Source organism: Xenopus laevis, chromosome 8L (assembly GCF_017654675.1).
Source record: "Xenopus laevis strain J_2021 chromosome 8L, Xenopus_laevis_v10.1, whole genome shotgun sequence".
NCBI lineage: Eukaryota > Metazoa > Chordata > Amphibia > Anura > Pipidae > Xenopus > Xenopus laevis.
The window spans coordinates 37347408-37361234 of NC_054385.1; the positions used below are offsets into that span (position 1 = coordinate 37347408).

At 39.7% G+C, this 13827-nt stretch overlaps 1 protein-coding gene across 1 annotated transcript in view; it reads left to right on the plus strand.

The window, feature by feature from the left end:
* Nucleotides 1–13827, plus strand: part of LOC108698369 (myotubularin-related protein 8) — a 28810-nt gene that overhangs the window by 872 nt on the left and 14111 nt on the right. The window contains exons 2-5 of the mRNA XM_018229797.2: nucleotides 5409–5531; nucleotides 6180–6342; nucleotides 8837–8994; nucleotides 11040–11168. Coding sequence (XP_018085286.1) covers nucleotides 5409–5531; nucleotides 6180–6342; nucleotides 8837–8994; nucleotides 11040–11168 — 573 coding nt within the window. The remainder of the gene's footprint in view (nucleotides 1–5408; nucleotides 5532–6179; nucleotides 6343–8836; nucleotides 8995–11039; nucleotides 11169–13827) is intronic.

Genomic DNA, 13827 nt, shown 5'->3' on the forward strand with positions numbered 1-13827 from the left:
GAATTTGATGTTGATTTTGCCTGATAAGGAGTATTTGCCAGAAGGTGTAAAGCTGGCCACAGACGCAAAGATCCAATCGTACGAATCAACTTATGATCGGTCTTCCCCATCTCCCAACCTGCCACTAACCATTCCGATCAAATAAAGTACAAAAGATCAGACGATGTTCTGCCCCTGACAGCAATCGTATGAAAGTTATGTCCAACCAAAGCTAGGGACAGTCTCCCTCTGAAAATCATACGATCGGCAATACACGCAGAGATATTATCGGCAGCCGACAGAAATCTTTTAATCTGTCCGATCGACCGATCTCCGTCGGACGAAAAATGTCGGGACTCTCCAAACATGGTCCTCGATTCGCACAATCAGATCTTTGCGTCTATGGCCAGCTTAAGTTTGGAAAACATTGGTATGCTGTACGTTTGGGCATTGTGTTTGCCATGGGCTCACATTCTGAGGTACACACAAACATTAGGGTTTTTTTTTTTTAACTTAAACCCTCTGGGGTTTCTTGTGAATCAATGTGAAAGGCCTGAGACAGGGCCAACTGTGTTGTTCATTTTTACCGTGTTGATAAATTGCACCTCATTATAGAAGTAAAGTTTAAAAGATCTTTTCGTTATCGTTCGACCAAGCTTATCGTGAAACGATGCTTTAAATGTACGATTTGTCCATCAACTAAAAAGAGCATTTCAAGCGATGTTGTCTAGTTGAAGCCAGGAAGACTGAGGGTAGCTGCCTGCTTGGCCCTGCAAACAATTGGACAAAAGATAGGTCTCAATGTGGCCGATGAAAATCTTCTAACCTGGCCGATCAATTTTCTGACCGATGTCAGACAAAAAATCGTAAGATGCACGATCGTTCGATTCCCACTAACCTCACGATAATTTGATGGATTGGTTGGATTGCACTGAAATCGGCCGTTCATCAAAGAAAAATCTTTGCGTCTATGGGGACCTTTACACAAAGCTTCGCTGTGCACTTGCTACGTCTTACTTACTGGCTTTTCATTGCATTCACATCTGGTATATTTCCTGGTATTTGTATAGTGCTGACACATTACCAAAGTGCTTTCTGAAAACAGGAGACCCACACAGTCGCTGAAAGTGCACACAAACTCCTTGCAGATATTACCCTAGCTTGGATTGAACTCAGGCCCTCAATGCTACCCACTAAACTTTTATCATTGCAGTAAAATAATTCAAATATAAACTGATCTGTTTGCTTCAGAAACACTATTATAGTTCATATAAACAAGCTGCTGTGTAGCAATGGGGGGAATTGAAAAAATGCTATATGGCACAGGTTAAATTGTGAATAACAAGTTAACACCATTATGTTCTACAGAGCTTATCTGCTGTGTAGCCTGAGTCTTTTCTCCTTTGAATGGCTGCCCCCATTGCTACATAGAAGCATGTCTATGTAAACAGTAGTAGTGTTTATGAAGCAAACACACCAGCTTTACCAGTGCAGGGCAACATTGCATTATATTTGTTTTACTTTAAAAACTTGAATTTTTTTAGGTTACTGGTCCGTTAAAGCAGAAGGAAAGTCTTCTTCCACTTGGGGTGCCAAATGTTAGGCACTCCAAATGATTTTATTTACTTACCTGAAACCCCCGGGCCGGTGCTCCTATCAGCAGAAAACTGCACTGGCCGGGGGTTCTTCCAACAAGCACCACGGATCGATCCTCTTCCTGCTTCTTCTTGCTTCAAATTTTTCTGGGCAGATGCATGCGCAGTAGAATGAAATAGCCGGCTTTTTAGTTAAAGTTCGGCTTTTCGTTCTACTACGCATGCACAGCCGCGAGAAGAAAAAAGAAGCCAGAAGAGGATCGCTCCGTGGTGCTCACTGGAATAACCCCATGCCTGTGCTGTTTTCTGCTGATACGAGCACAGGCCCAGAGTTTCAGGTAAGTAAATATAATCCCTTGGGGGTTCCTAACATTTGCCACCCCCAAGTGGAAGAAGTCTTTCCTTCTAATTTAAGTCTGATCTAGGGACCTCTCTCTGGAGACCTCTAATATGTAGACTTTTCCTTGAAATGAAAGGAGAAGTGTACCTATAAATAACACTGTATTGTACATGGCTCTGGTTTGAGCAACTTTTCAGTTTCATTATTTCTTTGTATGGTTTTTTAATTCATTTGCTTTCTGATTTTGCTGTGTGGTTGTTGGGGGGTCTCTCCACGGCTTCAGAATATTGCTTTTAGTTTTTTATTGCTTATTTCTCTTTAGTTAGCTTCTCTACAATTCATTTTGATGTTAAAACTGCTCCTTGGTAACTAGGGTAATTAGCCTCTAGCAGCTAGATAATAGTTTAAATTCCAAGTCTGAGAGCTGCAGAACAAAAATATAAACATTTCAAACCATAAAAAGGCAAGTTGCAGTTTTTTAAATTCTCAGGTCTATACAAGACTAAAAGGTAATTTATGGTGAATACCCCTTTGACTCTTGTCGCTCAGGGCTGAAAAATGCAGACTGAGAATCAGCCCCTTGCCTGCACCTATATCCATTGCATTCTTTCCCTAGCATCTAGGCTTGGTTTGAATGGGCTTCTAGGAGAGAAATAGAAACACATTAAACGATGTGTTTCTATAAAAAGATATTGCATAAAACAGCTCATATGTAAACAAACCGTTTTCATAATAATATACTTTTCTAGTAGTATGTGCCATTGGGTAACCCTAAATAGAAACTTGCCATTTTAAAAAATAAGGGCCGCCCCCGGGATCGTATGATTCACGGTGCACACAAACCAACCAACCAAACAAACTATACTTCTTAGGTCACATGAGCCAATTAACAGACAGTGTTGTATTTTGCTTCAACATTTCTTCCCGTTAGAGTTGTAGTATTTCTGGTCAGGTGATCTCTGAGGCAGCTCACAGACCATCACAAAATGGGGGTTCAAGGCAAGAGATTTAAAAGGGCAATATTTACTTAAATATATATTCCAGTTTGGTAAGAGTCTTTAATATGCTACTTAATATGATATAAACTATCTGTTACTTAATTATTCATTTTGGGGATATAGTTTTCCTTTAAGATAACAACAATAAAACCTAGCGTTCGGTTCAATCTGCTTTCTGTTTGCTGTGTCCATGACTCTGGCAGCTAAATAGCATTCCAAATTTTAGTCTGTTGAGAGACAAAAAAATTAAACGGTGACCACAACAAATGAAGACCAGTTGAAAATTGTCTCACTGTCTGTGTCTTGCTAAGTTGATTTTAGGGGAATTGCCTCTAAAAGGGGTTGTAATCGCAAAATAATGTTGCCTTTTGAAAGAAAATATAACACTAAACATATTTGCTAGCAACACGACATTTTAAATGGTTTTTAAGTTCTTTGTAAAGTAGTTGCCAGTGAAAGCAGTTTCTGCAGGTTTTCTGCACTGCTGGTTCTGAGTATTGAAACCATGTAGCAGTCTGCAGCAATAGACCTGTAAAAATCAGTCACGCTGTTTTAGAAAAAATAATGTGCCAAGGGACAAATGTACCAGGTTAGGCCTGGGCACAGCAGCCAACTCATAAAAAAACTAATATCTGTACATACTGGCTGTGTGCCCAAACCTAACCCAATACAGTTTTATTACTTCAGTTGTTCTTCACAAACTGTTTTTGTTTTTTTGTTTTTAATGAGGGCACAGTGCTCATAAACTATCAGTTTGGGAAATAACGCAAATGAAAAGGGCAGCTGACTGTCAAGTCAAGCCAGAGTGAATCGGGTAACACATAGGGATGTGCTTTCATTGATATCTGCACTAAAAAACTGAAAGCTGTAATTAGAAACTCTGTTGATGCAGAATATTGCCGGGGTAGAGAGCAGTGGAGATGTTGGAAAAGCAAAGCATCCTATTTACTGTTTGTACACATCTTTTACCAGATTTCACTCTATTTCTTATGTATGCTTCCCCCTTCTTTTTTGAGAGAAAGGGGCTACTGTCTCCTATGTGACTAATAGCTTGATCAGAAGATTGCATTAGATACTAGAACATGTATATACAGTTATGGGATCCGTTATCCGGGAACCTGTTATCCAGAAAGCTCCGAATTACGGGAAGGCCGTCTTCCATAGACACCATTTTATCCAAATAATCAGCATTTTTAAAAATGATTTCCTTTTTCTCTGTAATAATAAAACAGTACATTGTTCTTGATCCAAACTAAGATATAATTAATCCTTATTGGAGACAAAACCAGCCTATTGGGTTTATTTAATGTTTACATGACTTTCTAGTAGACTTAAGGTATGAAAGATCAGTTATCTGGAAAACCCCAGGTCTCGAGCATTCTGGATAACCGGTCCCAAACCTGTATAATAATCTGATGATCAACTGATTCTCCAGCAAGCGTTTGTTTTTCCTTTTGCAAACGTTTATGTGACTGTGGGCTGCTTAGCCTAGCACACCACACCTGTTTGATTTTCTTAGTATGGGACACTAAGTTCAGGTAGTTGCATACCTATTTTAGTTGCTGATTTGGCACCTCCAAAGTCTGTACCTTATTAGACTGTGGACTGGGGCCAAATTGAAGTCTTTCCCAAGTGATCTCAGCTACATATCTGTTGGATAGATTTAAGAAAAATTTTTGGCCTTCTAAGTTCTAAGGGTCAGTCCACACGAGCAGATAAGGGGAGATTAGTCGCTCCAGCAACAAATTGCCACTTCTTGGGGGTGACAATCTCCTTGAGCTGCCTTCCCTCTGCCCTCCGCCGGCTAAAATGAAAATCTCCTGTGGCAATTCACAAGCGGCGCTTCGTTTTCTGAAGTCGCCTGAAGTTTCCTCGTGAGGCAACTTTGGGCGACTTCGGAAAATGAAGCGTCTCATGTGAATTGCCGCAGGCGATTTCCATTTCAGGCAGTGGGAAGGCAGTTCAAGGAGATTGTTGCCCGAAGAAGAGGCGATTTGTTGATGCGGCGACTAATCTCCCTGAATCTGCTCGTGTGGGCTGACCCTAAAGGATCAGCCCTGTTTTTGGCTCAGCCTTGGGCAAAGATCATCTTGTTCCTACCAAAAAAAAAAAGAATACACTGTAAATATGGTAAGTCCTCATGCAATGTAAGGTCATTCAAACCAGTGGCATTTTTGTCATGTTAATTTATTTCTGTGGCATTACATGGATCTCTGCACACCATGAAGTTAGAATATTGGGAGGAAGTGCAGCTTGCTATGAATTAAACATTGAGTTATTTTAGCTCTTTATCATACTAGTGCAGAACAAACAAAATGCTGATAGGTTTATAATATAAATGATTTCAATTGAATACATTAATTTGCAAAGTACCTATACAGGCATGGAACCTGTTATCCCGAATTCTTGGGACCCAAGGTTTTCTGGATAAGGGATCTTTTGGTAGTTTGGATCTCCATACCTTAAGTCTTCTAATTTTTTTAAATTCCTTTGCAGGTGGAGAATGTAAAGCTGTTTGACCGCTACACAAATAAGAGACCTGCCGTTGGGACTTTGTATTTAACAGCAACTCACCTCATTTATGTGGAATCTGGAGTTGGAGCCCGTAAGGAAACATGGGTATGTTTCTGTTCATTCTGCTATCTTGGTACAAATCGGTTGGTGGGAATGTAAAATGCTGCCATAATCTCTGCTTCCTGTTTATCCCTTCTCTGCCCAGGCTTTGGCTCGGACCTAGTAAATAAACTTTACGGATCCTATAGGCAGAATACTTTGTATTTGACCTCTATTGGTCTATTCGGCCTTTATCACTCCTAAAATTTAAAATGTGGTTGCTGGATGGTAAACCTAATAACCAGGGTACAGATTGTTTAGCTAGACCATTTTTAAACCTTTTTACATTTAAATTTCACTTTAAAGCCTATCCTTAAACCAATGGCTGGTTGCTAGAATAGAATCAGACACCAAGTACACAGTGCCGAAATCAGCTTGCATTAATACGCAGGCCGATTTCAGCCCCTACCGCGGGCAGTAGCCTCCTTCTTCTTTTGCATGGGAAAACAGTTTTGTGTTGGCTCCCTTTGAGAACACTGTCTATGGGCTTCAGGGAAGAAACACAAGACTTTGCATTTTGCCAAATCCGCCCAATGTGTTTGTGCCAGAGCCAACACCATGGTTCCGGATGCATCCCTCCTAAATTTTAAACTGGAGTATTGCAAATAAATACTGCACTTTGCATTACACCCTGATGCTTTCTGTTCCTTCTAGATTCCACATCACCACATTTCCTTAGTGGAGAAGCTGGCACTTAACACCACTGGTTGTCCTCTTGTAATTCGTTGCAAGAATTTTCGAGTGGCGCATTTTGTCATCCAGCGAGAAAGAGATTGCCATAAAGTGTACACGTCGTTGCTCAAGCTTTCCCAACCAGGTACTGGAGATTTGATACACTGTGTCATAATATGTTGTATTCTTTTAAGTGGTTATTCAAAGAAAGGCAGAAAAAGGCAAAGATTTGGCCCAATTTCAAATCTATCTCAAAAGATTTGACCGAATCTAACCAAAACCCTCATTTGCATATTCCAATTTGATATCATTTTGAAAAACAGCATCATCTGTGAACAAAATATTGTCAGTTGTCCAGATATTTAGGGGATTATTTATCAAAATCTAAAAATATCTAATTTTCTGAAATCTACTGAGACCAAATTCAGACGTTTTTTTTCCCCATTATTTATCAATACATTTTCCGCAAAAACTCAGATTGTTTAGGATTTTTGCCCGAAAAACATGAAATCTTCGGATTATTGGCACGAAACCCAGCACAGATCAGGATATCTTCGGGACTTCTCCCATTGACTTATATGCAACCTCGGCAGGTCTGAGATGCCAGGTTTCCCATTTCTGACTTTTTCAATCCTCGGGGTATAATAAATCCTGAAAAATGTGAGTTGTTTTTTTTTTCCACAAAACAATCTGATTTTATAGTAAAAAAAACCAAAACTCCTATTTTTTGGAGATTTTGGCATTCAGACTAAATAACCGCCTTAAAATCAGGTTGTGGATTAATTGGATCCCTACTACATCCTACTACATGATCCCATTTATCTCTGTTAGTTCTTTATAATAACTTTGTGGTTTTCATTTACTGAGCTGACTGTGTAAAGATTTTGCTTTAATCTGCTATTTCTGAATGCCTGGTGTCTTGGTTTAATCAATTGCATTATTTTGACAAGTGCCATAGTTTGATGGCCTTCCTGACTTCATGCAGCTATGATCCATAGGTTTCTTAATAGTACTTGCAGAGACCTTGCCCAAGGAGAATAACCTTGTGCCCTGCAGATTCCTTTCATGCATTTCTGATTGCTGATTTCAAGAAAATACAAATCCTGGACGTTTAATTATCAACTCTCATTCGCAAAGTCCTTGCTGTTTGTCCTGTACGTTTGTGTTTTTTAAAGGGCGCCTGCCATTGAAAAATTGCTACTACTATAGCTACCATTGAGTTGCAGACATGGATAAATGAACATCCATTTTTTTTATTTTCCTATTGGTATATGAATCATAGTTCAGTCTTTACTTACGAATACGAATTTAATTGCTGTACACTATCTCTTTGTACAGACAATGAGAAACCCCCACTGACTTCATAAGGAGCCCCTGGCACTCACTTCTGGCTTCTTTTTAAAGGGCAAGTCAACCCAAAAATAAAAATTTGCCTGCTTGTGACACCATAGTAGGGCTAAAGAAGGTGAAAAGAACACATTCTTTGTTGCATATGATATGTCTTAGGTCTTGGTGGCATTCATTATCAAGGGGATTTTCACAGCATTGCTTGAACTTCAAATCAACTTACGATAAACACTCCAAATAGTTATTGCAGTCCTGTTTAAGGTTTGATTAAGGTTTATTTGCAAGGGCTTCTCATTTTGCTACAAAGGCTGATGCCCTGCCAGACATCTGGGGTTTTCAAACTCATCACTGAATTTGTGCGGGATCATATTCTAATTTACAATATATCCATCCTCCAGGGCATCTCTTGTGGCTGAGCCAAGTGGGATGGATAATATGACCAAGATCAGAACAGTAAAATCATCATTGTTTTTAAATCTCAAAATGACTTTACTTTAGGCTATAGTAAGAACGTAGCATATTCATCGCTGTATATCTCTTCATAGAAGGCTAGCATGCTATGCCCAAACATACAATTCATAGTTGCATAGTTAAATCGGGTTGAAAAAAGGCAAAGTCCATCAAGGTCAACCCCTCCAAATAAAAACCCAATCTACATACAGTATACACATTTCAGTTATTGCAATACATTTCAAGTTTGCTTTACTGTCACTTTGACAGTTCTGAGGAGCCAGGCTTTCCTGTACTGCACTAAATAGAAACCCTCAGTTACTGGATCAACCACTGATATACAGATTCTGTTTCCCCTAGTTGTAGCTGTATCAAGTAATTCACATCAAGAAAGCTCTGTTCTCTAGCTTTGTTATATTATGTTGGCACACAAGTAACCAAAATAATGGGATAATCATCGTCTGTAGGTGGCTTACCCTTTAAAGATTTCTGTGCTAAAGTCAGCCCTATAAGTGCTGAAGAAATGATTATAAACTAATTTGTATCAAGCCAAGGGGTTCACAATTTGTGTGTGGGTGTAAAGCAAATTCTAAATGACCTCGTGTAAGCTAAATAAGTGACAGCCGTGCATGCAGTTCATAAACAGAAAAGCTCATTTGGGAAGAATGCTGCCTGCTGATGCAATATAAAATAGGCAAAAGCTGAAATATCTCAGCTAGTGTTCATTATTCCTCTATAAAAATCTCATTGAATACATTCTCTGTAGGTTTTCTTTTTTAAAAAAAAATATTTTCTAGCAAACCGTATGTTTTTTCTTTTTCTGAATAACTTTTCTTTTCTAGCAAAATATGAAGACTTGTATGCATTTGCATACAATCCTACCCCAGACAAAGCTGATCGGGCTGTGGGGTGGAAACAAGTTGCCCTGGAGGTGGAATTCCTTCGAATGGGCATCCCTAATGAGTTCTGGACACTGACTGACCTTAATAAGGATTATAAGGTACTGCATTACCAGAACCCAGTGGAAATGACCCCTTTTATATTGCTGTACCTCAATGAATGCACTGATTTTTTCACCTTTTGGATATGAACTACTGCAATCAATTCTTTGTACATGAATACTTCTTCCATCCACAAACCTAGAATTCTATTGAGGTTTAATGTACACAGAGTGATAATGATATAGATATGTATGCATTTATATATGCATATAATGGCACACACAAGGGACTTAAAGTGATATTGTTACGGGAAAACTTTTTTTTTTTTTTTTTTTGAAGACATCCGTTAAAGGAATCGGAAACCCTGTAGAAAAAAAACACCGTACCCCCCACCGCACGTAGACCCTCCTCCCCCAGGCTAACTGCCCCCCGGGAAAATGCCCTATACTTTATACTTAGCCCTCGTCGCAGATTCTGGTAGTGGACTTCACGGCATCCTCGGTAAACTGATTGGGAGGACCCGGAAGGTGGATGCCGTGAAGTCCGCTGCCAGAATCTACGGCGCGGGGTAAGTATAAAGTATGGGGCATTTCCCCGGGGGGGGGCAGTTAGCCTGGGGGAAGGAGGAAGGGGGGTCTACGTGGGGTGGGGGGGTTACAGGGTTTTTTTTTTTTTTACAGGGTTTCCTTCTCCTTTAATAGTGCTGCTCCAGCAGAGTTCTGCAATGAAAGCTGTTTTTCAAACAAGCAAACAGGTCTGTTTCCCAGGTGTCCTCAGTCATGTGGCTTCTGCTTTGATAATCTTCAGGCACACTTTACTGCTTCACAACACTTAACGGATTCACTCGAACACGATTTCAAATTAAAATTACGTTGCTTTATTCATACCTTTAAAATTTGTATGCTAAGGTACACAGTTGGTTTAAATAAAGATTGGGAGATTAGATACTATATTGAATAGAATAGTTTATATGGAGTATGATTCAAGGCTTCCCCCAAGCCAACATCCACTAATTTTCTTTTTATCCCCAAAAGTGTTCAAATAACATACATGAAAACAAAAAGAGTTCTTTTAATAACTTAAGATGTTTTTATATATATAAAAAAAACCTTATTGATTGTACGAGGCGATATAGGAGCGGGACTAAATGTGGTCTGCATATATGTAATACACCTTTAAGAAACATATTATGTAAATTGTCTGGCCATTAGACTTGCTATAAAGTTGTGTCTTTTTGAAAATCTGTAACACTCTGAGGAAGTGCCATAGGGCATGAAACGCGTCAGTGGTGACCATCATGCACTGTACCTTAGCATACAAATTTTAAAGGTATGAATAAAGCAACGTCATTTTAATTTGAAATCGTGTTCGAGTGAATCCGTTAAGTGTTGTGATATAGAAGAGAGTTCTCAGGCCAGGAACCCGGATTCAGAGACATGTGATGTCTGGAACCAATCAGAGATCCCACACACTGAAGTAAAAGTTTGTTTCGACACTTTACTGCTTCACTGCAAGTTGCAGTGACATCACCCCCTTCCCTTTCCCTCCCAGCAGTCTTTCAACAGAGCAATGGGAAGGTAACCAGATAGCAGCTCCCTTACACAAGATAACAGCTCCCTGGTATATATAAGAACAGCACTCAATACTAAAAATCCATGTCCCACTTCAGTTACATTGAGTTGGGGAAACGACAGCCTCTTTAAAAGCATTTCCATCAGTGCTGATTCTTTCTGAATGCACATGTCTAGGTAAAATTACCTGAGATGGCTACCTACACCAATATAACTAAACTAAAAAAATGTACTTGGTGGTTCAGAAATAAAAATTGGTAGAGTGAATTATTTGTAGTGTCAACAGTAATTTAGAAATAAAAACTACACCATAAAAATCATGACACAATCCCTTTAAAATATAGGAAAACAAATGTTTATCTAATCAACGTTTCTGTCCTCCCTGGGAGCTTTCTGGCAGTTTTTCCTTTGGTTGAAGTTTACATTGTTTGCATGGGGGAATAAGAAGTTGCATGAGATGCTGAAGCACCACTCCCTAAGTTTTCCAGGGTTTGCATCTCAAACATCATGATGTTTGTGCTTTTTTGTTGCAGGTTTGTAGCACCTATCCAACCTGTCTTGTTGTACCAAAGGAAGCTACTGAAGCTACAATTCTTGGGAGTTCCAAGTTCAGAAGCAGAGGGCGGTTTCCTGTGCTGTCGTATTATTTCAAAGATAACAATGTGAGTCACATGCGCTTACGGCTTTCTGACCTGTGGAGGGATCAGAAAAGGAAGTGCTGATTTCCTGAGATTGGCTGAACAGGAACATGATAGCTTTTTAACTTTGCAGACTTAGCAGAAGATATGATAAATGTATATTTCGTTTATGCCCGGGAAATCTGTTTTTTAACAATGTCAAGCCGCGGACATACTTTTTTTCTTTAAACCAGATCTTAATTAATATCAGACATATTTTTTTCTTCAACATAGTGTGACTCTTTGGTTCTTTGAAAACAACTGTATGGTACACCTGTTACTAAAATTAGTCAATATGAGGAGGAGCTGCATCCTTTCTACTTATGCCACCCCACAATCCACATAGAAGGGGGCGTTTGTTCTGTCTATGCTGCGGACCATGCTTCATATGAGGATACCATTCTTTTGTGGATATAGGAATCTTAAGCTTGAGTTTAATTAGTTTTTGAATAACACGCATTAAAGGAGAACTGAAGCCTAACTAAAGAGTAGCTAAAAATCTTGTACATTATGTTTTGGGCTTCTGTACCAGCCCAAGGCAACCACAGCCCTTTAGCAGTAAAGATCTGTGTCTCCAAAGATGCCCCAGTAGCTCCCCATCTTCTTTTCTCCTGATTCGCTGCACATGTTCTGTGCTTCTGTCACTTACTGAGCTTAGGAACCCACCCACAATATACAGTACACAAAGAATAGAAATTTCACAATATAAGGTTGGTTAGTAATTAATACAGACAATTACTACATGGCAGCTCAGAAACCAGTGTAACTAGCATCAGAATTTAACAATCAGCCCTGTGGCATCAGCTTATATTACAGACAAACCTCATTTTTTGCTTGATAATTTGCGACAACCCCTAAGCTTAGCTTCTCAACAGTTGCTCAGAGCCCACTGAGCATGTGAGTGTCACAGACACTTTCCAAGATGGTGACCCCCTGTGACAAGTTTGAAGTCCTGGGTCATTGCTGCTATTGACAAGCTGAAACTTTAGGCTGGTACAATAAGTTCAGTATATAAAATATGCCATTTTTAGCCATATTCATATTAAGAGTTTACTTTTCCTTTAAAGCTATGGCCAGACAGGGCTGAATTCAGCCTGCTTAAATCTGCAGGTCAATTTCAGCCCCCCACCGCTAGCAGAATCCTCTGCTCTTTTCGTGTCTGGAAGCCTTGTGTCTACTCAGATGCGAGCATACTTGGCGAATTTCAGTGATAAAACGTACGTTTTTGCATTTTGAGCCGAAATCTCCTGTGTGTGCGTGCCGGAGCTGACACAAGGCTTTGGGACGTGAACAAGTGGATTCTGTTACTGTTGGTGGAATGAAATTTGCCTGTGGATACCAGCAGGCTGATTTCTGCCTCGTCTAGCGCTGACTTTTTTTTTTTTTCCACTGATGGGCTGGCCATGATGTCACATGGGGTGGGGATAATGACATATGGGGCGGAAAAATTACTGGGTTGGGCAGGAAAAGGTGGCTGGGGCAGGACAGTAGGCCCGGAAATGGGCAGGGAAATAGTTGGATTGGGTGGGGCAAAGACAGCGCTGCTGTGAAGACTGGATCAGCAGCAGAAAGATGGAGAAATAGTATAGGGTTCCCACCTTTTCTGGAAAAAAAAAACAGCCTTCCTATATATTTATCTTTTTTCTGTATTGATAACATTGGGATCAGCCATAATTTTTACTGGCTAGGCCGCTAAGATACCGGCCAGGTGGCAACCCTATTTGCAGCTGGGCTGGTTAAATAGCAGCCAGGTGACAACAGTAGCCCTGTCTCTCCCTAGCCTTAGGAGAGAGAGAGAGATGAGCAATTATAAATAAGGAACTTCTTATTTAGTTGTAAATAAGAGCACTAAATTTACTGTTAACCTAATATTTGGAGAATATTAACCATACAAATCATTTAGCTTTAAAGGAGTGAAACGCATATTACCGGTAGATCATATGGATGACCTACATGTCCATTAAATCTTGCTGTTTTTCTTTTGTGCCTCACTGCCCTATCCTAACCCTCCCCTCCATTTACCGCTTAGTGGGTGTTCATAACCGCTAATCATTCACTAACAGATGGGGCAGAAAACCACAGTTTGTTAAAGTATGCTCTCTTTGTTAATTTTTTGTAACTAACAGTTGCTGAGGGAAAGGCATCTTGATCTAGGGGCGACTTAGATCAAATATGCATTGCTTGATAATAATGGTTTATTTTTAGTAGACTGAGTTTCAATACAGCAGTGCCTCTTCTATTATCCTGCTTATTCTTTGGTTTAGTCGCTGCATAACAGGCCACACACTGGTATTTTTCACCTAACAGTGATTGTATTTTTTGTGCATACATATGGCCATCTGAATAACAACAGTATCTTCATCTGTGTTTTTGAAGAGATTATAAAATATCTTTCCATCTTTTTTGTGTGTGTTTGGTTAAACTATTTAAAGCATAAGTAAATCTTAAAATCTTATTTATTGTTTTCTGTTGCAGAGCGATTTAACTTTTTATTAATTGCCAGTACAGGTCCGACGGAGATCGGTCATTTGGTCGATCGGCCTGGTTTGTTTTTGGCCTGACCGATCCGGTCGGAGCCTATTGCGCTCTCATCGTAATCTGATCGTTCGGCCATTGGGCCGAACGTTCAGATTACCCCCGATAT